The sequence below is a fragment of the Anastrepha obliqua genome, chromosome 3, assembly GCF_027943255.1.
Source record: "Anastrepha obliqua isolate idAnaObli1 chromosome 3, idAnaObli1_1.0, whole genome shotgun sequence".
NCBI classification, from domain to species: Eukaryota; Metazoa; Arthropoda; class Insecta; order Diptera; family Tephritidae; genus Anastrepha; species Anastrepha obliqua.
This window is the reverse complement of record NC_072894.1, coordinates 128810312-128837112: the sequence shown is the minus strand read 5'-3', so window position 1 is coordinate 128837112 and position 26801 is coordinate 128810312. Positions and strand designations below refer to the sequence as shown.

Sequence of the window (26801 nt, the reverse complement as noted above, 5' to 3'; positions counted from 1 at the left end):
CAAAAATACCACGTAGCCAGCAACAATGCGTATTTACCAACAAGCGGAAGTCGGAAATTGAATTTTCGGCAAATAAGCGCCCAAACACAAGCCCATACATACAAGCACACACATATATGTACACCATATGCATATAAATTCTTCTACAGCAACAACAAATCACAAGCTGTTAGCGATCCAATGAAAACAAAAGTAAACAATTGTGAATATTAAACAACAACAGCAAAATGAATATCAAGTAGAAAATAAAATTATCAATAACAACAACAAATACATACGGATAATTACGGGCTATGGCACAAAAAAAGTTAGACTAAAAATAAAAATAACCTACACACCACCACCCACGTTGCCCCCTCATTCAATGCTTGTAAAGCAAAAATAGACCATAGCTTAGCGAGAAAGGCCAACGTGCAGCCAAACAGTGTCGCATACAAGCATGAGTAGGTAAGGTACGTGAGAATGAATTTAATAATTATGGTCACCATACACACTTTTTCAAGTATTTGTATTTGGATAATGCGCACACAAATTCGATTTGAAACGGCCACCAATAGCAGCGTCGCTTTAGCCAACCGCTACGTGTTCAGCATGCATGATTGGCTGACCGTCGCTCAGACCCTACCACAGCCAAAGCCATTGACACTGACAGGGGCCAGAGATCGCAGTAGAGCAACACCAAACACAAGCAAAATAAAACAAAATTAATAAAATGAAAACAAATAAAAAATTAAAAGTAAAAGTAGAAGGAGAAGTTATACGGAGAAAAGTTTCTATCGCAAACTTTTCTATCTAACTGTTGCTATTATTTTTATTCACAAAACTTAAAAAAAGTACCCTAAATGTTTTCAATTGAATTGCGAGAACATTGAACTCTACTTGAGGTGCATTTTACCCGCTTTTCCAGCACCAAAGACCCCACGTTTCTTCGCCAATGCATCACCAGAGAGAGGGAGAGCGCACACAACCGTTCTATTTCTATTTGTTGTTTTCCTATTATCAATGTTTCTTACTCAGGTTGTTCATATGTATTTAATTGAAACTCACGATATAATGTTTTTTGTTATTGTATGCTGTTGTACCTACTTTGTATGCAGGTGTTGTACATTTTGTTGTTTGAAGTTCAAATCTTACACTTGTTGAATGCGATTAGGTAGGCACACAAATGGCGATACAGTGTTCAATATTGAATTAATTTATTTTTTCCCCATTTTTAATTTTTCTTTTTTTTGTTTTCTTTAATTTATATTTCTTATATCGAAAAAATAAGGTTTTATAACTTGTTTTTGTAGGGAAGTTAGACAACTATAATATAGGAAAACAAAGGTAAGCCAAATAGTCGATTTTTCAGCTAATATATTTGCTTGGTCTGAATATATTCTTTTACTGCGGGTTAAACAACTTAATATATTTTAATCGAATTTAGGAAAGCGCACAAATCGCTTATTTTCTTTTAAGTTCATGGAGTATCGCTCCTTTCTCTCAAAATTTCAGCACATAAATCGCATCAAAAACGTTGATGCGTGTAACATCTGGTGCATCATTTAATCGTTGGTGAGTAAACTTCATCTCGAATGATCCACGGTCGTTTTGCGTTTCTGCCAAGCAAATACAGGGGTCCACAGCAGTGCTGTCTCAGGCTTGAACAAAGGGAAAGAATATATTCCTGGTGAACTCGGCAAATATTTTAACACCTAGTATTGTACTTTTCTGTCATAAAAGCTTGGCCTTATAATGGTGAGAAATTGATTTCTCTTATCAATAACCCATTCCGATCGTTTTTTAGCAAAAAACCGCTTCAAACACATGAACTATGGTCGGTAAGTATCGGCAGTGCTCCGTAATATATCGTTTTTTAATTATTTATTACTTGTTCCAACCTAACTTCTTCATTTATTTGTATGTTTCTCGTATGGGTTCTTGTAAGGGAACATATTTTCCCAATATTTATTTTTTTTTTTTTTAGTTTTTACAAGACAAGGATGGTTCCATGTGTAGAAGTCTACGTAAGTGGGAAATTACTGATCGCCATTCACTTGGGAGTGGCCAGCACGATTCTTCTGCATATGATTCAAGCAGCTCACAACTACCGGGATTAACTCAATTATCCTGGGAAGTGAGCTAACGTGAGAAGGCGAAGCATTCCAGGATAGCTGGTTGTGCGCTGGGTTTGGGCCCCGCCACTTATAAATTCCCCCCAATGAAAACACACACAAAGCTATATTCAATTGGGTGTGAAGAATATGTGCCTTGTACTACTAATATCACTTTGAATATATTCGCTTGACTTCAACTTTTAGCAAATGCTATTTAAAAGTGGGTGATAAAACTTTCAAAAATTCGTCTTCCGAATTTACGTAACCATTAATAAATTGGCAAGCGTTAAATACCTGAACTCCAAATGTAAAACACCAAACCAATAATAGGTAAGTGCATAAGTTCGTGAAAAGAGTTAGGGTCAAGTTTCTCATCCGATTTGTGGTGTTTGCCTTGATATGGCAACACAAATGGAGAGCACTCTTGCAGTATGTCGCCTCCGAATGACAGATATTGTTTAATGGGAAAAATTTTTATGGCAGAAATATACTAAAATTTTACATTTTTTATTCAGCAATTGTTTCAACAACATTTTTTTTAATACTGCACGCAATGGGGTTCGAAATCGACGGGATCTACTATGGTGTATCTCCCATAAGCACAATCGGCAGCAGGTAGAGGAATCCCGCGCTAGTCCGAATTTTGTGTCGTGGAGAGTTCATCCACATTCTGGAACGTTAGCACAACGTGGGACTTTCCAATATAGTGACTTTATTTAAAACATTTTTTTTACATCGTATATCCAAAAACGAAACACTGTACCAAAGTGCAATGTGAGATGCCACAAAAAAGTGATATGAATTTCATTTGCAAATTTGTAGGCGATAAAAATAAATCATAAACTAAATTTACCATTGGAGGTCGCACGAGTAATCGGTTCACGTGCTCCCAAGTCAAATCCATACCCACACTGGAGGTTACAACGACAGCCAATATGTCTCTAACCAGCCTGAGTTGGCAGGTGGAAAATTGGCATTTGTTCAATATTTTTCTAAATGAAATGTTTACAAAGATTTTCAAAAAAGGAATCCACATTCAATCGCATTTGCTACATAGTTGATACTTTGCCAAGTTTTCGCATATAAAAGCATTACAACAAATCAGAGAGCCATAAATTCGCCAGGCAACTTATAAAAGAACGCCACGGTTTGTTTCGCAAAAATGCCAAAACTAATGCTCATAGCCGTCATTTTACTGCTGGCATTCATTCTAAGTACCGGACAAGATACCACGCGCTTAGCGCGACATCGTCATCGCGTGCTACACCACAGATACCCGCAAATATTCCGCTTTAAACCCGACAACGAACAAAGCGAGATCCGTCGCAAAGATGGCTACCGACCATCTGGCTATCGACCATCCCAAACATTTGAGCTGCCCAGCGAGAACCGTCAGCCATGGGGCACACAAAGCAATAGTCACATGCAGGACAAAGTGCTAACGCAGCAACAGCATCGTCGGCCAGTTGACATTTATGGCTCACCACCGGTCAACTGGCCAATGAGGCCACCTTCGGGGAGACCACAACAGCCCAATCCCCACGACGTTTACGGCCCACCAGCCGAGTTGCCTCCCAACACATCCGACGATGACATCCGTGATGGTGGCTTTCGCACCGATTATGAATACGAGCAATATCCGGAGGAAGACTTTCAGGACTTCCAACAGCCGGGAGTGCAACAGAAACACCAAAAATCGACTGTACAACAATCGGAACAATATGTCGGTGCAACGCCATCGAAGCTAGACGCGCAGCGCAAACAGGAGAAGGAGGATAAAATAGAGAACTTTGAAATTCCGCTGGAGTTTTTGCGTGGGATGCAAACAATGTAAAATTTCTCATTGAATAAACTTGGTGAAGGCGAAACTGAAAACCGCATTTTGCAAATGAAAGCGATACCAAGGCGGAGATATATAATACATACATATTTTAATATAAAAAATCGGTAACCCTTTTTATAATAGAATCTGTTACGAACGGAAAGAAATTTCACAAGAAATATTTTCCAAAGGCACGCGGGTGCCCGTTTGGTGTCACATTAGAGTCAATATTCATTTAAAAATGTAGAAACTCGTACGACTACCAACAACAGCGTCACTAATAATAACGTTACCAACAACGCGAACTTAGTCTACAAAGAGTAGAAGCATTGAGTACTTATCTTAATTGTGTATGTATGTGTGCAGTACACCTAGTTTGTGCGCTCTCTTTTATTGCTGCATTAATTGATAAATAAAATTAGTGCACGTGTCGATGGTAGCCCAAAAGAGCAACACAATTGTTATTGCACCTCGATAGCATCGGGCATGCAGTGGCGCACAAAAGCACTTTTGTATATCGTTCGCTTGCTGGAACAGAGGAGAAATTTTTAATTCGCTATGGTTCCCCAAGTAAAACGTAAAGATACATGTTAAGCGATAGATAGGTATACCCTTACACAGCATATAAAAGAAGTTACTGCATACAGCGTAGTACACATCTATTCAAGCTCTGTTGTCTCTTACTAAATTCTCCACAGAGCTGCACATTTTCGAATTTCTAAAAGCCAAAAAGCCCGTTGTAATCTACAAAGCTGTATTTGCAAACCGATTTCTAAGTACTAACGACTTCAGTCTGAGATTTTCATGTAAGTTTGTTTATTCAATTTTTAAGAAGAGAAAAGTTCCTTTGTATTTTCTCAACCCTTTTTTTGCTCTTTGTGATTTATGTAAAAAAAAACTGTTAAAAATGCTTGACAGAAAAGTCGAATAATAGGCCACCCTAATAAATGCGCATTCCTCCACATTTTTAATAATATACGTCTGGGGGGAAGGCATAAAATGAGCTTACGTAGTCGTAGAGGGAGCAAGCACCCATTGAGAGAGGGATTTTGATGCAAAGAATTCATTTATGCGCCGGAATGGAAAATTTATTTTATCAATACTGAGATGCTCAGCTTCATATCTAACGATTTGTGTCAACGTCAAATTAAAGTGCACACCACTTATTGATAAGTTCTGGCTATTTATGTATTTATTTTGTAATTTCAATTTTTATAAAGATACTAGCTGACCCGGCGAACTTTGTTCCGCCCTACAGGCACAAATGCACAACAGTAGGATGACGTTCGTGAATAGGGAATGCGAATATACGCCAAATCGCTTCAATCGCTGCAGTTCACATAACGACCAACTTAATAGCGCGCAATTTCATCGTTGGTATTGGAGGATTGGATGCCAAAAACCGCCTTTCGTGACATATTTGCAAATGTATTTTATGGACTTTACTGAATTGCAATACTCAACGTTGCAATGTGTCTTGAACGTTTTGGAAATAACTGGCGAATATGGAACAATCCAACTGTTGTCGACAACGAAATCCATTCTTTTCACTTTTGTTGCAATAGTTCGGCCGTTATCATCGGGTGATCGACGGCGATACAGTGGATAACCATCGTTGCCAGTAACAGTCTAAGCCGTTAATTTCCGTGGATATCGCTTGGAAGACTTGCCGTCGACCATGCAAGGTGATTGGGGATTGACGGCGCCACACGGTTCATGAATCATATTTGTAATTAGAACATCATGTAGGTCTGGATCGGCTTCGTGATCGGGAATCTCGGCACATATGATATCATCTATGTATTTGGTCTGTTTGAATTCTTTCCACTAACCAAATAAGAATGTGTGCGTGCGGCAGGCCTCGTTTTTGCCATTCGATTGAATACATCCAGCATCGAGTATCTCCAAAGACGCGTTGTTTAGCAATGTAGTTCATCAGGGATCGTATTTTTTGTCTGAATACACGTGCTGTGATGACGTGTCGATCACTTGATGTTTGTCCGGGAAGCAGCAATTGAACAATTTCTAACCATTTTGAATTACAGGTAAAAGTAATACAGAGATCTGACCTACCGTAATGACAAACATTTGTCATTGCATCTTGCGCATTTTCACTACCTATGTACGTCGCCGGCAGAATAGTTAATCGACCAATATTAGCTGCATTTACTTCAGTACCAATTGCATCAAGTAAATGTACATTCCTCAGAACGCAGTTTGGCTTGGTTCAACCTAATGAAAGTTAAACGCTCCGTTTCTGTCCGCACATGTCGACGCAATACTGCTGAAATAATCGACGAAACCGCAGCAAATAGTTGTCAGCATTTTGACGAATCATCAAACGATATGCGTAATAATTCATCGAGCTAACTTTCTTTGTAGTTTCTTCACGTGGCAATAATGGCAATTTCACTCTTCCACTAAGGCAGCACAATCCGGGCGTTTCTCCAGAAAACTTCAATGCGCCACAATACTCGCAAACAACGTTCATTGGCCCAATGCAAACGCTAGGATGCTAGCAGTAATCAGTGTTGCAATCATATCGAAACGCTGCTCGATTCAAATCAGCACTTGATAATTCTCTTCTTTTGCGTCGAAAATGATCTACTTGTTCATCTCGGTTATTCGCTCGACGATTTCGCATTGCCAACCGAGCCGTTTCACGCGCTGCCTCGCTTTGCTCTTGTGATTGAGAAGCACGAAGTCGAGCCATACTAACGCGGCGCTCTTCACGGGCAATTCCTTGTGCTTCTTCAGTCGGCTTTGTCGGGAAAGATTCGAACGGCTTGGTCGCGGCATTGATAATGATGATTCAAAGATAACAAAAATTACTGTGATTATATATTTCTGACAAAATTTATATTATCAAACTTTTCACTTAACCATGGACAAAATTACGTTTAGCTGTCATTTGCGTTTTGTTATTCCATATCAGATGCGTTTTTGTTATACCACATTTTATAGTGACTTCACGTAAACGCGTTCGAATGGGATAAAAAGTATCCTATGCCCGTCTCCTGGTTCTAAGCTACCTCTCCACCAATTTTCAGCCAAATCGGTTCAGCCGTTCTCGAGTTATAAATAGTATAACTAACATGACTTTCTTTTATACATATATATATAGATATACTAGCATTTTCCAGTGGGCTTCGCACCACCATACATAAAATGTTTTTTTTATATCGCAAGAAATTTTTCATATTAAGTTTTCTTTATAGAACTCGTAAAATGTTTAAACAGTTGAATTAGTTGATTTTTTTCATTCAACATACTTTCTAAAGATGTCACAATAGCCTTTTCTGTACTTTTTTAAAATTTGATTGTGGTGGTTACCTATATACAGGTAAGGTGAAAGAGCCGATAAAAACTTGTAATTAAACTTTGATTCTTTAATTTCCATTTCAATTTTTTACGCTAAATAAATTATGCTAAAATAAATAAAGTTAAAAATGTTTTTCCAGTTCCTTGAATGATCCAGTTTTTATTATATTTTCGTCCAAAATTAATATTAACATAATACACTTACAACCACAACAGTACAACAGAAACGCTCATAAGCGGCTGTGTATTTGTTGATGTTTTTCCCATACAGGCATTTCGTATGAGAGGAAACCATTACTCACATAAAATGTCATAACTCAGGAACGGCTGCACCGATTTCAATCAAACTTCACACAAACCACCTCCTCAAAGATAGAAAAGAACTCTAAAATTTTTGTGTCAATCGGTTTGGCGGTTCTTGAGTTATAAGATTACCAAGGAAATGTAACTTCTTTTTATATATATATTATTCTATAGGGTTTTTCAGTAAGAGCGCTTCAACTTTTGAACTTTTTTGAATAAAACACAAACGGTTTGACTTTTTTAACTAATTTTTTTTTATTATGGAGTTTGAACATATACATTTAAGTATGAAATTCGATTTCTTTTGCATGACCACCGCGTGCACGTTTTACGCCAATCCAAGTCCAATCGTTGAACCCAATTTTCGACCACTCTTTTGCATAAATCGGCCGAAATTCCAGCAATTTCGCGTTCAATATTGGCTCTGAGCTCACAAATCGTCGCCGGCTTGTTACTGTAGACCAATGACTTCACATAACCCCAAAACGGGACGGCTTGTTAAATGGACCGTAAAATGGCCGTAATGCTCTTAAAGTAGCAGCAACAGAACGATTATTTTCATGAAAAATATGCACGATTTGCAATCGTTGCTCAAGTGTGTAGCGTTCCATAATGAAATGTATACTAATGAAGTTTACAAATGACAAGCGAAAAATAAAAAATATTCCGTCGTTCGCCCTCCCTATCAGAAAAAAGTTGAAGCGCACCTATTGAACAACCCTATACAACAGAACAAGATAAAGCAAAGTTTCGCACTTTGTATAAAATTAGTAAAAATCAGAATTGTCAGAAAAATTTCGAGTATGCGAGTTCGAAACTTTGCTTTGGTATCTTTCTGTGGTATCAACTATGTTTAAAAAAAAAATAAATGAAATTACAAAACAAATAAATAAACAGTCAAAACTTATCAATAAGTGGTGTACACTTTATTTTGATGCTGACGGTACATACAAATATTTGCGTGCATGCACTTACATTTACCCAACGCTCTGTAAAGGACATATCTAAGTATGTACACACAACATACTACTCTCGATATAAATGAGATGTAAATACTGGATTTGTATATTTTCAAAATTATCGGTTTATATTTATCAGGCTAAAAAAATCTTTAACAACTTTTCAGTTCTACAGGTATTTAATTGTTAACAATTTTCTACACTACAATCATAACAATAAGAATTCATGTGCTGGATGACGGCAGCCACATCGAAATCCTCCCTATCAGCTTACCACTGCTGCAATTGTCCGGCGGTGTAGTAAAACATTGGCTGTTGGGCAACAATGTATTGTTGTTGTTGTGCAAACTGTTGCAAACGAGCGGGACGAGCTTTGGTCGTTGTCTTGGCTTTGACAATGCGGGCCGATTTGGCTGAGGTGACGCGACCACGGGCAGAAGTTGGAGCGCGCAGCTTTGCTGGACGAGCAGATTTACGTGCGTTAATGCGACGACCGAACACCAAACGCTCAGATTGAATTTCCTCCTCAGCAGCTTTAGCTTGTTCCTCTTCCTCAGCGACGGTTGTTTCGATTTCCTCAACGGGTGTGATCTCATTCACTGCTGGCACATCCTCAGCCTCTGGTGGCCCATAGGTTAAGTCAGGTTCGTGTTCGCCCTCGGCATCATCAGCGACAGCTACTTCATCAACCTCTTCTTGTTCGAAAGCTGGTTCCTGCTCAGCAGGTAGATCAACATTCACGGATACATTTACATCATCTACAGGCGCAACGGGTACTTCTGGTGCAGCAGCGGCGGCAGCTTCATCGAATGGTATCTCTGGGATCAGTTCCTTGGCGGAGGGGTATGGGGTCACACCAGCTTCTTCGGCGGCCTCCTGACGTGCCAGGAAACGGCTGCGTTGCTTGGAGAGTTGCAATCGGCCACTGCGACTGCGATAACGTGGCGCTTCAGCGGCGCAGAGTGCGACAGCCAGGCAGGCAACGAACAGGATTTGGAAAAAGCGAGACATTTTGATTTGGTTTGTGTTTGACTAAGTTGGGAAAACTGAGTACTGATACCGTTTTGCTTCGCAGCTACAAGCTTTTATACAATTCATTTGTCACAGAAGCGTTTGATTCGAACCTAGCGGTGAAGACCTTAAGAGTTCACAAAACGCCTTATTAATATTTAATGATTTCTTATGTTTTCTGCTACCGTGTTTCTCAGTTCTTTCTGTTTTCGATTTTTTTGTCAAAATTGCTTTGGTTTTCAGTTTTCTCTTTGCTTAGCTCTATTTTTTTACGAACGAGTATAGTCGTGTGGTTATACGTAGTTGATTGTTGGATTTTGATTTAAAATTGTTAGCATTGTAATTATCATAAATTGACCAACTGCATTGAATTTTCAAACGCTGTGGAACTTTTAATGTGATTTGGTTTTTGAATTTTTATAAAACTTAGCGAGTGTAATATTACAGTATCGTTGAGGCTAATTTTGAAGGTAGCCGTCTTTTTCCTGAAACCGTTTTTAAATGTGTGTAAATTCGGTGAGTTTTACCTCTTTTATAGACTAGGAAATCGCTTCCGTAGAAAACACTTAGACCCAAGAGCATTCAGGAGTGGCAATAGAAAGGGCTGGTTGCGTAAGGATCCATAAAATAATTTGTCGTGCTTTGCTCTAAGTGCTCAGTACTTTCTAACAATTCCTTTACTTCATCATCATCAGGTTTGAATAGATTACAGATGGAAATAGTTTCACTGTAAGAATATTATATAGATTAATTCCGTTAGGTGTTTAGATGTAACAAATAAAATCTCAAATATATTTCTTAGTTTTCGGTTAGTTTTATTGCTTTCGAGGATCAGCGCCCTTTTTTGCGCTATGCCACTGATGATGAAATACGCAGAAAAAAGTGGTATATCTCCACACCAATACTGCCGTTTGTGAGGATTTTGGGTACGATTTTAAGCGGTCTGCCATGAAAAGCTCCTTATACAAAATCATTTGCCGTTCGGTAGGTCCCTTTATTTGTAGAAAACATCAAGACGCGCACCACAAAGAGAAGGAGAAGATCGGCCAAACATTCAAATTATCTATACATCGCATTAAATAAAATCCTGTAATGCCAATGTAACTGATAAATAATGATGACTTCGTACAGAACGCTCCGATTTGGATCTTAAAGCTTAGCTAGCCGAGAGGATTAATGTTACAATAACATAATTTGAAGTCTATAAAAGGGTCGTGATAATATGGAGAAATGTGTAGATGTGTAAAAAAATCATAAATTTTTGCTGTTACATCAAAAACTTATGAATCGATTGAAATATTTTTAATTTTAGTTCAATTTTGAAATTTTTACTTTCGTTCTGCACCATTAAATTCAGTTAATTATTTTCTAACATAACCAAAATTTGTGATACAAATGTTGCACTTAAAAAAAAACAACAATGGTTGTGTGTATATTCACTGTATGTTCAGAGGAAATAAGCAGCCATGGCAAATACTCGTATAAGAAGATATGCAGCCAGGTAACTGCTCATTTGTTTTGTTACTTATAGTCCAGTAAAAAGAAGATTTAAGTAAGTAATTTTAGGAGTATGCGAGTTTATGGTTTTATTATGGAAAACCCATCACTGTGAACTTAAGTTTGAGTTTTCAGGTTCGGGGGTTTTATTATAATAATATTATCTACAACTTTCATTCAAAACTTTTTATTGTAAAATTAATAATAAAAAAGTTATAAACAAAATTACACGAAAAATTAAGGGATGAATTGTTTTCAAGCGTAATAACTTTTTTTTATTGATTTTATGGAAAATATACATTAGAGATTTACATCTACATGTCGATTCATAAAGAGCTCGGCACCACATAGTAGCTCACCCATCGACATACAGGTGGAACCTGACATTGACATGGACGATGCAGAACCTGGACCATCAAAAAATCAAGACTTGAATAATAAATAAAAAATTTGTGTATTAGGCCTACAGGGGAGACCACATAAAAAAAAAAACGCGCTGCTGACTCTACCTCTTAGGTGGTGCGTAACGGTGTCTCAATAATTTATATAAAATATAAATATAATTGCGTACAAAATTAACAATGCAATAATAATTACATAATAACATCACTAAGAAATGTAGGTAAATGCAATGTATAGGATATTCGTATACGCTTATGCGCTTCGCTAATGTAGTGGTTGCTCCGCTTAGCAGCTCAAAATCATAAGACTAAATAAAGATAGCGCGAAAAACTTTTAGACAAAAATGTTCACAAAAGAATGCTCTATAAAAAAGCACTAATGTATATTTTCCATAAAATCAATAAAAAAAAGTTATTACGCTTGAAAACAATTCATCCCTTAATTTTTCGTGTAATTTTGTTTATAACTTCTTTATTATTAATTTTACAATAAAAAGTTTTAAATGAAAGTTGTAGAGAATATTATTATTTACAAAAAAGTATTTTACGAAATTTTCGTAACTCTCGGAATTCACGAGAAAAACGCAAAAAACCAGTTGCACTCTTATTTCTAAGATGGCGGCCGGGGGACACAACCCCCGACCGCGAAAACTCAAACTTAAGTTTACAGTGATGGGTTTTACATAATAAGACCATAAATTCGCATACTCCTAAAATTACTTGGCTATTTTTTTGGTCTCTTTTTATTGGACTATTACTGCTTTTCGTTTTTTGAGTTTGGCGATGCCGTGCAGTGTGCGGACTTTACCACTTTTGTGGAAGATCCACCAATTTTTTCACTTCCTGGGATTGAAAGGAAGAACAAGTCTGGCTGCATGATCCCCTTCCTCCCAGTGGCCTTTAAGAATTGCAGTGATATGTTTGGGCGAGAGTATCCTGACAGGTAATTCGTCCTCTGGGTGTTGTGCGACGGCAATGTTTTTCTTCTTGTGGTGCATGTAGTTAATTAGTTCCAACTTCTTTCGGTTAAAGTATGTATTGTAGTGTAAAGCAATGGATGTTTTTATTGTGTTGAATGGGGTAGCAACTGCCAGCGTCTCTGTTATGTTCAGTGCCGAACCTTGCTAGCTCATCCGCTATCTCATTACCCTTTATATTCCTTTGACAGGCACCTACATCAGAGTACTTTGAGGCCAATGACCAAGCATTCCTAGTTCCTCTCTAGCTTAGAAGAATTGAACTGAAATCTAAGGCCTTGATAACTGCTTGACTATCTGCAAAGATAGCTAGCTACTCTTGCACGAATTTCTTTGTAGTGTTTTAGCGATTTGTATGCTTCTCTGATTGCTAATAGTTCAACCTGGAACACGCTGTCACAGTCAGGAAGTCGAATTTGTTTGGTTAATTTGACAGGCTCCAGCTCCACACTACAGTTTATCTTAGAACCGTCAGCGTAGATTTCAATGTCGAGTCTACCAATCACCTTCCCTTTGCTCCATTCGACTCTCGGTGCCAAAATGTCTGAATTTTAGCCCGATGAAAGTAGGTTGGCTGCGAGGATGCCACCTCATCCTCAAGTCCGCCAGCTCATCAGCCCAGCAGTATTCCGCAATGCCACTGTGACCGAGAACCTAAATGAGCCTAAAGTATTAGGATGCAGTCGAGAGAGAAATCAGGTATTCCGCGACTTATTCTAAACGCACAAAACAACGAACCCAGGACTCTAATTACTGCTTGCTTGTCGGAGTAGATATTTATCCTCCTACAGTAATTACAGGTGGAAGCAACCAATCCTGCTTCTCTAATTGCGGTTGTCTCCGTTTGGAAAACACTACAGTAGTTCGGAACCCTACATTCCTCGCAGAATACTCCCCCACCATTCCTTCCATTCAGCGTCGAGCCGTACGTAAATGTGGTATTAAGCTCCAAGAAATTTGTTGAACAGTTTTTTATTTCGCAAAGTCAGTTGTGTGCCACAATTTCCCAAATTGGAGTTGAAAATATAAAAATTCGATAAAAAATGTGTGTCGCAAAGCTGTGACTTCAACGATTCGCTACGCGAAGATGACCCACGCCTTGGAAGGCTAATCGGCGAAAATGGCCATAAAATCATGGAAATCGTCAAGTCGGATCGGCATGTGAACATTTATTCCATTACCCAGAAGCTAGAAGTAATCAGCAAAATCACTATTTAACTAAATTTACTTCAAAAAAGGAACGATCTCGTTACTTCATCTAATAATTATGGTACATTGAAAGGCCAGTAGAGACCCACGTTTGCTCTAAATTTCTATGCTAAAAATCACAGAAGACGATCGAACATTAATATGTAGCTTAAAGTACCAGTGTTCGATACGCTGCCCTTCGAGCTTTTGAGCTTTGAGTGGTGTTGGACGTTGATGTTACATTAATTTCGAGAACAGACACCATGAAATCTCTTAAGGGGTTAGGTGGGTTACAGAGGTCCAAAAAAAGGGTATTTTTACTATTTTTTTCTAATATATACAATCATATATTTTATTTAAACAAATCAGCATATCAAAGATACATATTTAGACAGTATTTTGTGAAATTTTTATTTAAAATTCCGAAAACTCAGCCGTTGGTACCTCATCTCCCTTAACGTCTCACAAAAAAATGCTCTTGCCGTGGACAGCATAACTCATTATTGGTTCATCTAAAATCAAAAAACCAAAAATATTTCTTTAGCACATGGATAAATCTCGTTACTGGACGAAGGAAAAAAAAAAATTTAATTGGAGTTTTTGACAGACTTTGAACAAAAAAACACATTTTTTGGTCAAATTTTCGTCATGTGTTGGCTCGAAAAAATTAGTTGTAATAAAAAAAAAATCCTTCGTTCAATAACTTGATAATGTTATTCCAAAGATGTGTGCAAAATTTGAACAAAATCGCTTCATAACTTTTCGAGAAATCGTGTCCACCGACTTAAAAAATCGAGTTTTGAGATAAACGCGTATACCTGCGGAACGCTGCACTGACATGGCCTGATGGGCGGAGCTTCTGAAGGGTCTATCTCGTAGAATTTTACTCGGATCAATTTGAAATTTTAAGAGAATATTTTAAACATATTATACTATTTAATAAGACAAAAAAAAATCGATTTTTTTAAAATTTCAAACCCACCTAACCCCTTAAATTAGCAGAAGAGAGTTGGTTGATCATTCTCATCCCAACAGCTTTGAATCATATCAGAAAGTTGAAATAAAAGTTGATTTTTAGTTGTTGTATTTATTTTGTTTGTATTTACTTTATTTTCAGTCTAAAAATCTTTAACAATTTGCGTATGCATCCATACATACTTACATCCTTAAACTTCTTTTACGTACTTAATTATAATTGTTAACAATTTTCTATACTAAATATGGTTTTTAAGGGGCAATTTTTTTGTAAGTCTCTGCATGGACCAATCTTTACCACTGCTGCAATTGTCCGGCGGTGTAGTAAAACATTGGCTGTTGGGGAACAATGTATTGTTGTTGTTGTGCAAACTGTTGCAAACGAGCGGGACGAGCTTTGGTCGTTGTCTTGGCTTTGACAATGCGGGCCGATTTGGCTGAGGTGACGCGACCACGGGTAGAAGTTGGAGCCCGCAACTTTGCTGGACGAGCAGATTTGCGTGCGTTAATGCGACGACCGAACACCAAGCGTCCAGATTGAATTTCCTCCTCAGCAGCTTCAGCTTGTTCCTCTTCCTCAGCGACGGTTGCTTCGATTTCCTCAACGGGTGTGATTTCATTCACTGCTGGCATATCCTCAGCCTCTGGTGGCCCATAGGTTAGGTCAGGTTCGTGTTCGCCCTCGGCATCATCAGCGACAGCTACTTCATCAACCTCTTCTTGTTCGAAAGCTGGTTCCTGCTCAGCAGGTAGATCAACATTCACGGATACATTTACATCATCTACAGGCGCAACGGGTACTTCTGGTGCAGCAGCGGCGGCAGCTTCATCGAATGGTATCTCTGGGATCAGTTCCTTGGCGGAGGGGTATGGGGTCACACCAGCTTCTTCGGCGGCCTCCTGACGTGCCAGGAAACGGCTGCGTTGCTTGGAGAGTTGCAATCGGCCACTGCGACTGCGATAACGTGGCGCTTCAGCGGCGCAGAGTGCGACAGCCAGGCAGGCAACGAACAGGATTTGGAAAAAGCGAGACATTTTGATTTGGTTTGTGTTTGACTAAGTTGGGAAAACTGAGTACTGATACCGTTTTGCTTCGCAGCTACAAGCTTTTATACAATTCATTTGTCACAGAAGCGTTTGATTCGAGCCTAGCGGTGAAGACCTTAAGAGTTCACAAAACGCCTTATTAATATTTAATGATTTCTTATGTTTTCTGCTACCGTGTTTCTCAGTTCTCTTTGTTTTGGATTTTTGGTCAAAGTTGCTTTTGATTTTTGTTTTTTTTTTCAGTTTTCCTTTGCTTTATTTCTTTACGAGCGAGTGTAGTCGTTTGGTTATAGTTGAATTTAGCACGGCTTACATTTTGAAAATTCGTTTCGTATCATAGCACCTTACAGCAAAATTGGAAGTGTTGGTAGAGCTCAAATTATGCGAGATCCGTTCCGCGTGCAATGCAAAAATCTTACATTGAAGCATTGCATGTTTCAAACAGGACATTACAAGGATGTTAAATTAAAATAAAGTTCCAAAACACTGTATTTTTGTGGGTGCATAGACATGACCAATAGTCGAATACCGTCCTTTCCGTGACCAATCCAAATGATTGAAAGGTCTACAAGAACTCAAATATTTTCGTTCCCAAAAAAAACGGGGCTCGCATTACTGAAACGAAAAGGATTTATAGACGCTTAAGAACTTTGGAATTTTCTGAAAGGTTTAGGGAGTGTTTTATACTACAGGGTGGGCCATATAGCGTTTGCTTTTTGAACCACCTATTTTTTTGAGAATGGTAACACAAATGACATGTCAAATGTGTTCATAATTTACTTAATACTTACGCTTGAAGAAAATTGGGAAATATTGAAAACCTATTTCCAAAGTGGTGAGTCTTCTTCTTCTTTTCTGATTTTCACATCGGTGGCTACGTAAATAAGCAAAATTGTCGGCTTAGAAAATCCATACGTTACTGTAGAGAAGCAAATGCATCCACAACGAGTCACTGTTTGGTGCGGTTTTTGGTCTGGCGGCATCATCGGGCCATTTTTTTTTCGAAAATGAGGGAGGAGCAGCGGTTACAGTAAATGGCGAGCGTTACCGTGACATGCTCAACGAGTTTTTGTTTCCAAAAATTGAAGAGGATGACATGGACGACATTTGGTTTCAACAGGACGGTGCACCTTGTCACACTGCCAAAGTTACACTCGAAGGGGAGCCGTTAAGGACAAATGCTATGCGAACCATCCAGAGACGATTGATGCTTTAAAACACAAAATCGAAGTTGCCATTCATGAAATTCGAGCCTAAACAATCGAAAATATGCTTAAAAATTGGGTCGATCGAATGGCCTACTGTAAAGCCAGTCGTGGCAGTCATTTGAACGATACTATTTTTCATTCATAAATAACAATGTTCAATCTTCAAAATAAAAGAAAAAGTTTCAAGAAATATTGATTAGTTTTTTCTTTATAGCCGATTCAAAAAGCAAATTTTAAACGGCCCACCTTATAGATATTACAACAACACTATGTGATACAATAAGTTAAGTACCGTCTTGTGTTGCCTCGTCTGGTGGGACTTGTCTAGCACGAATAAAATTGCAAAAGTGTTCCGGAGCCAACTGGAATATTCAAGAAGAGTCCGCACCATTAAACAAAAGATGCTGCATGCAATTATGGCATTTATTTGAAGCTGAAAGCAGGAAAAGTATAAAATAAAGAATAAAAATGCACTGAAGCTGCTAAAGCAAAACTCATCAAAGTATTCTTGACTTATAAAGGTTTTAAATACAGGGTGGCTGATGAAAGCCGCTACCAAAAAAAAATTGAATAACTTTTTTTCTTTTTAAGTTATCTGTTCCATTTTTGTTTTAATTTGCAGATTGATCTTTAGAATTTATTAAAATGGATAACTGGGACACGCAAACAAGAATTTGGATAGTCCGCCGCTATCACGCACTGGAGTCCGTAGTTTTGGTACAGAGAGAGTACAGGCGGATGTTTGGCGGCGATCCCCCGAGCAGATGGACCATAATGAGACTGGTGAATAATTTTGCTGAGCAAGGAACAGTCGCAAGAAGCCCTTATCATCGAAACCCACCAGTTCGGACGGAGGAAACGATCGCTGCTGTAGCTGCAGCTATACAAAGCAATCCAAGGGTTTCAACAAGAAGCTTATCTGCTCAACTTGGTGTCAGCCGACAGTCTTTGCAAACAATAATGCACAAAGATTTAGACTTATTTCCCTACAAAATTCAAATGGTTAACAAACTGAATGCAGCAGACTTGCCGATTCGCTTGGAATTTTGCCAGAAGATCCTGCAAATGGTGGAAGAAGACCAAAACATGTTAAACTGCCTTTTCATGTCTGATGAGGCCCATTTCGATTTAAACGGCAATGTGAACAAACAAAATTGTCGAATATGGAGTACTTCTAACCCACAGATACTCCACGAGACGGAATTGCATCCTCTTCGCGTGACAGTGTGGTGTGCGGTTTCTTCACGCTGTATTGTCGGGTCTTATTTTTTTAAAGAAAATGGTCACACCATTACGGTTACTGGAGACCGTTATTTGAAAATGCTGAAAGAATTTTTCTATCCAGAACTACGCCGAAAGAGAATTCCTTTCAACTCTGTGTGGTTTCAACAAGATGGGGCAACGTCTCACATAGCCCAGACTGTTATGACAGAGTTGCGACGAAAATTTCCCAATAAACTGATTTCAAGAAACTCCGAATTTCGTTGGCCCCCCAGGTCGCCTGACCTTACTGCACCTGACTTTTTCTTGTGGGGTTTATGTAAACAAGAAGTTTGTAAAACAAAGCCAACAAATTTGGATGAACTAAAACAATCCATTCGGGCAACAATTGCGGCTATTCCTGTCGCAACTCTCAAAGCAGCAATGAACAACTTTTTACTAAGATGCCGCACTTGTGTCAATGAGGATGAGGGGCATTTAAATTCAATTATTTTTAAAACTAGTAAAGCTACATTTAATAAAATTTAATGACCTTCAACTTGAAAAAAAAAAATAAATGAATTCCATACACTAAAAAAAAGTTATTTGAGTTTCTTAATGTAGCAAAATTCATCAGCCACCCTGTATCATAAATGGCGTAAGTTCGTACAAGCAAATATCAGAGGCTTCGAGTACGTCATCGCATTATAAATTATCATAATCCTATGTATTTCCGAACAACAACAATAATCTCCCACAAGCTACTCTCATCCCGCAAACTATATTAAATTGAAATCGAACCAAACACCTTCAAGGGCAGAAGGAGTAAAAAGTAAAACTTTTTCAGAATTTAATATTTTTATTGACGAAAAAGTTCAATCACATTAATTTCAGCTCTCAGTATATATTTTCTTGTGTATAAAATTAATAAGAAAAAAAAGTATAATTTTTTGCATTTTTGTTTATCGGTATTTCCACTTCACTAACGGCGCCGTTTTTGGGTATAGAGCTGACTCGCAGCATTGAATAGGGGAGTAAATATGTAGATATTCCAAAATAATTTTATCCAACAGAAAATTTGGGATTTGATACCAACCTGAGCTTTTACGGATGAACACGGGCAAAGCCACAGACGAAGTTTGGTCGTTCCCTAGGATTAAATAAGATCCCGATTTCTACCTTAGTGAATTTTCCTTATTTTAATAATATCATATAGAACGTTCCCATTTGGAACGACTTTCTTGAACCTTAAAGTCAAGCTATCCGGGAAGGCTAATTTTAATATAATTTAAAGTCCATAAAAGGGGCATCGTAATATGCCGAAATGTGGTCAAGAAATCATAAATAGTTGGTGTTCAATCAAAAACTAATCAATCATTTCTTCTTTGTAATTAAACTTTGAAATGCTTACTTGTATTCTGCACCAATAAAACCTGTTAATAGTTTTCTAATCTAGCCAAAATTTGATAAGCAAATGTTGGACTTTTCCACAAAAGAACCTTTTTGTTTGCATGATCGCTGTGTGCCAAATGTGCCGAGCTGGGACCTGTGAAAATAAGTAGCCAAAGGAAAGATGAGAAGATATGCGTTCACGTATCTCCTCATTTGCTTTGTTACTTACTGCCTTATAGTTTTTCGCCGTGCAGTGTGCGAACTACACCCGTTTTGTGGGATCTACCACTTTCCTTTTTTTTTTGTTAAATTGCATTCCTAATAATGCAAATCCACCAAGATTATGTAATGGAATTTGTCTGCTGATCAAGACGGTTAGAGCGGATTTAATTCTGTGCCTAATCTTGACTGGCTGTGGTGCTGAAGAAAAGGTTGGATTTCAAGAATCCTAATAATACCGGCGTGTAGTAAGAAGCCGATTTTTCTGTGGAAACGAGAAAGCTGCTTGAATAGAGAACCTTTTATCTTCTTTAAAATCATGGGTTCCTCTACTCAGAGTATTTAGTGGAAATCATCCTATATAATTTTATTTAATGGTAGTTAAGAGTACCGTTACCTCAAAATTTAGTAACTAACCCAGGTATGCTGGAAACGAACTGCAGCTGATTGTACTCTGTGCAGGTACACATTTTTAGCGCCTTCAGATGGATATTTTTAGTGAACCACTGGTCATACTATATGACAATTTAAAGCGGTATCATTATTATTTATTCCTTGGAGCAATCCAAAGTAATACATTCAATAATTAATTTATTAATTAATGTGTAGTTCAAATTGGTGTGCAAATTTAAAAATGTTCCGCTCTTATTCAGAGCTTAGGGTGGAGACTAGTCTCTTCCAACGTCTTCTATTATAAATCTTAAATCTGCATAAATCTTTATTTAACTCCGCGAATCAAAACTCTCACTTTCAGTACGCACCGTTCACGCACGTAATATTTGGCGGACCACGCGCTTTTTCCCCTTGTGGATTCCACTCGAACGCCATTCTCGCAATATTCGTGTTGTCTTCTCGAAGCGTATGGCCAATCCAGCTCCATTTTCTTCGTTTCATTTCTGAATTGACGGGCATTCTCAGCGCATAGAGGTCATCATTTGACCCAAACACCATTGGACAGAAAACTCGCACTAAACACGAGCAATAAAAAAGTGGTATTACCCTTTGCTAAACATTTGCTAAAGAGTTTCGAGCTTGGCAAGCCATTTGCATGCTGCAAATTCGCTTTCTGGAAGATGGAGCTCGTCGAAAATATCGTCAAAATCATGGAAATCGTAAAGTCGGATCGACATGTGAGCATTTATTCTATTGTCCAGTAGCTAAAAATTAGCCAGAAAAAAGGATGCTTAAAACGGATAAACTAAATTTACTTCGTCATAGAGCATCTTCATCTAATAATTATATGGATGGGTAAGTAGAGTCCTATGTTTGCTCTACAGACATTTGTGCAACAGTTTTCCATTCCTTGATTCTACGCTAAGAATCAAAGAAGACCCTCGGTAACATTTTTCGGTAAAATCGCATTGGGAAACATGGGCCACAGCGCAGAAAAATTTACTATATTAAATCAGATATTTATGTCCTAAGTGGCTCTATATCCTGGTTTTATAGAGTCAAATGCGAAGTGCTGCTAGTAACTAATTAGAACTTTTGAGCGCTGTTGGACGTTGATGTTAGATTAATTTCGAGAAAACTCACCATGAAATCTGTTATGATAGCAGAAGAGAGTTGGTTGATTATTCTCATCCCTAATTGGTATCTTCGTAAATGCCAATGCGTAGTAGCTTGCGCTGCGAAACTTTTCACCAGCTAAAGGTCCTGGAAGGCAGAAATTGCTTTATATGCCTGTAAACGTATGCTTGGAAAAAGATGGGGTATTCAACCTAAGCATACATTATGGCTGTATAAGACGGTTATACGACCTATTTTATCGTATGGTTCGGTAGTTTGGTGAAAGGCTCTAGGGAGAGAGTACAATACCAAACTACTTGGCAGAATACAAAGATCAGCCTGTGCAATAACGGTCGGTGCAATCAGATCATGTCTTAGAGAGGCTCTCAATGCACTGACACACGTTATTCCAATAGACCTACATATAAAGAAGACGGCAACCATGAGTGCATTTAGGTTAAATGAAGCGGGTCGCTGGAAAGAAAAAACTTATGGTCATGCTAGTCTATTATTGCGACAAACTCAGCTAATCTCGGTGAGAACTGACTATATCGTCCCGATAGTAACATTCAATAGGAATTTTGCCACTCTCTTTCCATCTAAGGAATAATGGAATATGAGATTCTCTCTAAACAACTTCGACACTACAGTCTATACAGATGGAAGTAAAATGGGCTGCGGTGTTGGAGCTGGTATATATTCTCACAGACTTAAAATTGAGAAATCTGTGTGTCTCCCTAATACCAGCAGTGTCTTCCAGGCGGAAGTACTGGCAATTGGGGAAGCCTGTAGGCTACTAATCGCAGATTTCTCTTTTAAGGGTAATATCGCTATTCTCCCTGATAGCCAAGCTGCAATCCAGTCACTGGGTTCGGCTACAACAACCTCTAAAGTGGTGGAACAAAGTAGGAATAGCCTCACCATCTTGAGTGAAAACCATAAAGTTACCTTAATCTGGGTCCCGGGACATCGGAACATTGAAGGTAACAAAAAAGCAGATGAACTGGCAAGAGGGGGATCTGCCATGAATTACGCTCTTGCAAAATCGGTGCTCACACCATTAGGTGCAGTCAAGAGCACAATTTCCCAAAAATACCTCCGAATCGCAGACTGTAGGTGGAAAGTCCAGACGAAATGCAAAATTAGCAGAACGTTATGGCCCACCTACAACCTCAAGCAATCGTCGGCATTAATAAGAATGAAACGACGCGACGCCTGGAGACTAACGGCAGTCATAACTGGCTTTTGGTCTATCGGAGAACAAGCAGCCAAAATGGATATCCCTCACAATACATACTGTCACAGTTGCAAACAACCGGAGAAAAAGGAGACAATCTTCCATTTCCTCTGTGAATGCCCTGCCCTATGGAAGGACAGAATATTAGCCCTGGGCCAGCCGCTGTTCGAGAATCTCGAACAACTATCTGGCTTAGACGTTAACAACCTAATAAGATTCCTTAACCGCACAGACTGGATATAGTTATGCTGTAAAAAACCGTTAAACAAGCTGGCAACGAGGATGTGGCAACAAAATGGCGCGGAAGCGCTAGTTGGATTCTGGAAGAATCACCACTTTAACCAACCAAAGGTCCTGTGCACGTTTTATTAAGTGTTGCTTTGAATCATATCAGAAAGTTGAAATAAAAGTTGATTTTTAGTTGTTGTATTTATTTTGTTTGTATTTACTTTGTTTTCAGTCTAAAAAAATCTTTAACAATTTGCGTATGCATCCATACATATTTACATCCTTAAACTTCTTTTACGTACTTAATTATAATTGTTAACAATTTTCTATACTAAATATGGTTTTTGAGGGGCAATTTTTTTGTAAATCTCTGTATGGACCAATTTTTACCACTGCTGCAATTGTCCGGCGGTGTAGTAAAACATTGGCTGTTGGGGAACAATGTATTGTTGTTGTTGTGCAAACTGTTGCAAACGAGCGGGACGAGCTTTGGTCGTTGTCTTGGCTTTGACAATGCGGGCCGATTTGGCTGAAGTGACGCGACCACGGGCAGAAGTTGGAGCGCGCAACTTTGCTGGACGAGCAGATTTGCGTGCGTTAATGCGACGACCGAACACCAAGCGACCAGATTGAATTCCCTCCTCAGCAGCTTCAGCTTGTTCCTCTTCCTCAGCGACGGTTGCTTCGATTTCCTCAACGGGGGTGATTTCATTCACTGCTGGCACATCCTCAGCCTCTGGTGGCCCATAGGTTAGGTCAGGTTCGTGTTCGCCCTCGGCATCATCAGCGACAGCTACTTCATCAACCTCTTCTTGTTCGAAAGCTGGTTCCTGCTCAGCAGGTAGATCAGCATTCACAGATACATTTACATCATCTACAGGCGCAACGGGTACTTCTGGTGCAGCAGCGGCGGCAGCTTCATCGAATGGTATCTCTGGGATCAATTCCTTGGCGGAGGGGTATGGGGTCACACCAGCTTCTTCGGCGGCCTCCTGACGTGCCAGGAAACGACTGCGTTGCTTGGAGAGTTGCAAGCGGCCACTGCGACTGCGATAACGTGGCGCTTCAGCGGCACAGAGTCCGACAGCCAGGCAGGCAACGAACAGGATTTGGAAGAAGCGAGTCATAGTAATTGTTTTAATTGAGTTAGTTGCTGTATCGAACTTAGGTAGCTGTGAACTGATGCCGTTTGTTGCTATCGCTAACGTTTTTATACAATCGAAAAAAATTATGTAAATGCTTAAGTTTGTAATGAATGCAAGAGACCTTTAAAGGTTTTATTCAAGTTTTAGTACTTATTTTGTTAGCGTATTTTTGCTGCTGCATAATTCTTGATATTATTTTAGTCTTTATTTTTTGGCTATTTCAAGTTTTTTGGTATTTTTTCGCTTGTCATTGTTTGTGCTATTTGTCTATGAATTTTTCGGCAGTGTTCTTACCTTTTTGAGGGGCATCCACGACATGCATTGCATAATCAAGCCAACTAAATAGTCTGAGCCGTAATTACCAGTGGCCGTTAGCCAACGAAATTACCTTCACGCGGGTTCGATTCGATTTATATTTTTTTTCTATTTTCTAGTTTACTTTTGTTGTTTCTTTTTTTACTGTTTTTATGCAGTCGGGCGCCATTCGATGAGTACGTGACGCAATAGCGTCAGAAATGCTCTAATCATAATTCCGCACAACTTCAGGACACGCACACACACACAGCAAAACGTCTTGTTCTTGTTTTTTGTTTCCTTTTCTTCATTCACCTTAAGTTCACTTCGCCACTGTGCTTGCATTGGATTAATTCCAAACACATTTCATTCGCATTTCAAAAATTACTTTATTACCTCATCCCCCCTCTTCCATGCCATGCAATCTCGTTAAACTTCACAAAGCGCTGCTGGATTGCTTGTTTTGTTGTTAGTGAAGTCATTAATTTCATATCTAATGTTGCTCACCTTTATTGCATTGGAAATGACGTCGCTCATCAGTTGAGTTAAGTGTGTGTGCGGGTGTGTGGGTGTGCCATTCGTGCTTATGGACGTGCTACACAAATTTTGTTATGCGCAATCAACGTGTCCCTGGGTATGCTAGTGAGGTACATCGCATTGGACGAGTCAGAATGTGCGAGGTATAGGATTTACAAGCAATTATTGAAAGTGGAATTCGAACTGTGATCATTCGAAGCATTTTTGCCTCTAATCTGCCATTTACTTAAGCTCGCCAATAAAAGTTCGCCGAGGTAAAGATAAAATTTTACGCTCAGAATTTAGTAATAAATCCTTGACAAAAAAAACTTAACTGTCGTAAATTACAACAGAGACGCGTTGATTCTAAATAAGGCATGAACAAATTTTATTGAAACATGTTTGGATGTGCTTGAAGTAGAACAAGAATAAGGAGGTTTGAGTAAGTCGAGAAATTATTTGTCTTAACCGCTTCAAGCTACAGGTTTGTGATACTTAATCTTGCTCGGTTTGCAGGTGTAACGAAACAGTGAGCGCCCAGAAGTCTGAATCTTAGCAGTGCAGCTGATAAGAAGGCGCTAAGACGATTCGGCCACATCCTAAATACACAGATTCTGCAGAAAGTATTTGAATCCAAGTCTCACCGCATGGATACCTAACGGACAATGCCCGGTAAGGACGCCAACCAAATCCAAGAGCTACGGCTTTGTTAGCCTCAGAAGTTACTTCGAGCGCCCCCGATCTACCCGTGGCCAGAATGATCTCGCGACTTAGCACATTTGCACACTAACTCCCGACTCACTGAGTTGACGCGAGGTCCATCTTTCCAGGAGCAGACCATAGGTTCTCCTAGGGAATCTCGCTCGTCCCACTTCGCATTTCTCAGCTATGCCACTGTGAACCCAAGCCCATTCCCGGGAACCCAAATGAGTTTTAATAAAAGTATGTTTTCATATAGCTTTTGATTATTCCATCCGTGTAAAAAACGATAACAAAATCAAAAACGTAATATTTGATAAAAATTACTTATTTAATTAAGTTTATCTATTTTCAAAAGTATATTTATAAACTTTTACTCATTCCGTACAATTCTTACTAATAATAATTTTTTTAAATACAAATTTCAGAAGCAAGAATTTCTAAAAACGATGAATCTAAAGTTTAATTAGCATTTACTTGCAAAAGAAATGGAAATTTTTCAAAACCGTTTCGCATCTTTCAAATAAATCCTAAGTCTGAATTTCAAATGTTAACAGCCACATGAAAAATGTATATATGTATGGATACAAGCGTAAATTTAAGAGGCCAAGAAAACCAAAAATTCAAACCATGGAGGAAAATCAATCAGGTTGACAGATTAAACATGACCTTTGCCACAATCAGATATAAAGATATAAGCATCAACAGCAAAGGCATACCCCAAGTGCGAGTGTGAGTGCGCTCCACGCCTTTGTATTAGTGGGCAGCAGCTTTTAGGTATATCCTAAGTACGTTTGGGTGAGAAAGCATTAGTCTTGCAACTGTTAGCTACCTCTCCAATGCAGTTAAAAAAAGCATTAAAAAAATTGCTTTGAGTTATCGATTGCGGCAAAAAGTAGAAAGCGTGGACCCACACCCTTACAAATGTGCACGTACGAGTATATAGCCACAAGCCGCCACACTGCCCTACCGCTGGTGCACAAAAGTGTCACAACCATAGAGCACTGCCAGCAGCAAAAGCTGTAGGTGTAGGCTGTAAGTCACTCGGCTGTAGCCATTGCCTGTCAGTGCAAGTGGGCGTCAGTGAGGGTGTGCGGCGCTGTGACAGAATTTCTTCTTTGCAATACGTCACCATAATCTAAGGTGAGTAATCTGACACCTTTTTCACTGCCACTGCCAGTGCCACAATGTCACAGACCGTTGCACCTTGTCGGCCATCGTTGAACTGCAACTGCTACCGTCGTTTTCATTATTGCGGCCGCAGTAGTAGTTGCATGAAGCTGCTTTAGGGTCACGCCATGTGGCCGTGGTAGTGATGAAATGCAGCAGCACAACAGCCGTTCAACCAAAGAATTAACGCTGGAGGCGAGCATCTGCTAGGAGGTTGCACCGAGAGGTATGGTGAGAAGCATGTTAAACCTTTTTTGAACGTGGCTACATTATGTGCCGGCTCAAAACTCGCTTTCTACCTGGCTGCTGCAACCGTGCTGCCCCCCTATAATCTGTCTGTATGTTGTCGCTGGCAAAACGTACTTTCAGTCAGTCGGTGGAAAAGTT

The 26801-nt window shown here is 39.0% G+C and overlaps 3 protein-coding genes across 3 annotated transcripts; all 3 read right to left on the bottom strand.

Moving 5' to 3' along the window:
• Positions 1–8771: 8771 nt before the first annotated feature.
• On the bottom strand, positions 8772–9512 carry LOC129240440 (uncharacterized). Its single transcript, XM_054876226.1, has one exon. It carries the CDS (start codon positions 9510–9512, stop codon positions 8772–8774), a length of 741 nt encoding a protein of 246 aa, XP_054732201.1.
• Positions 9513–14844: 5332 nt separating this feature from the next.
• Positions 14845–15619, bottom strand: LOC129240236 (uncharacterized). The gene has a single exon (XM_054875908.1). The coding sequence runs from the start codon at positions 15583–15585 to the stop codon at positions 14845–14847; it is 741 nt and encodes a 246-aa protein (XP_054731883.1). The 5' UTR covers positions 15586–15619.
• A 7357-nt stretch (positions 15620–22976) lies between these two features.
• Positions 22977–23717, bottom strand: LOC129243037 (uncharacterized). The gene has a single exon (XM_054880089.1). The coding sequence runs from the start codon at positions 23715–23717 to the stop codon at positions 22977–22979; it is 741 nt and encodes a 246-aa protein (XP_054736064.1).
• Positions 23718–26801: the final 3084 nt, after the last annotated feature.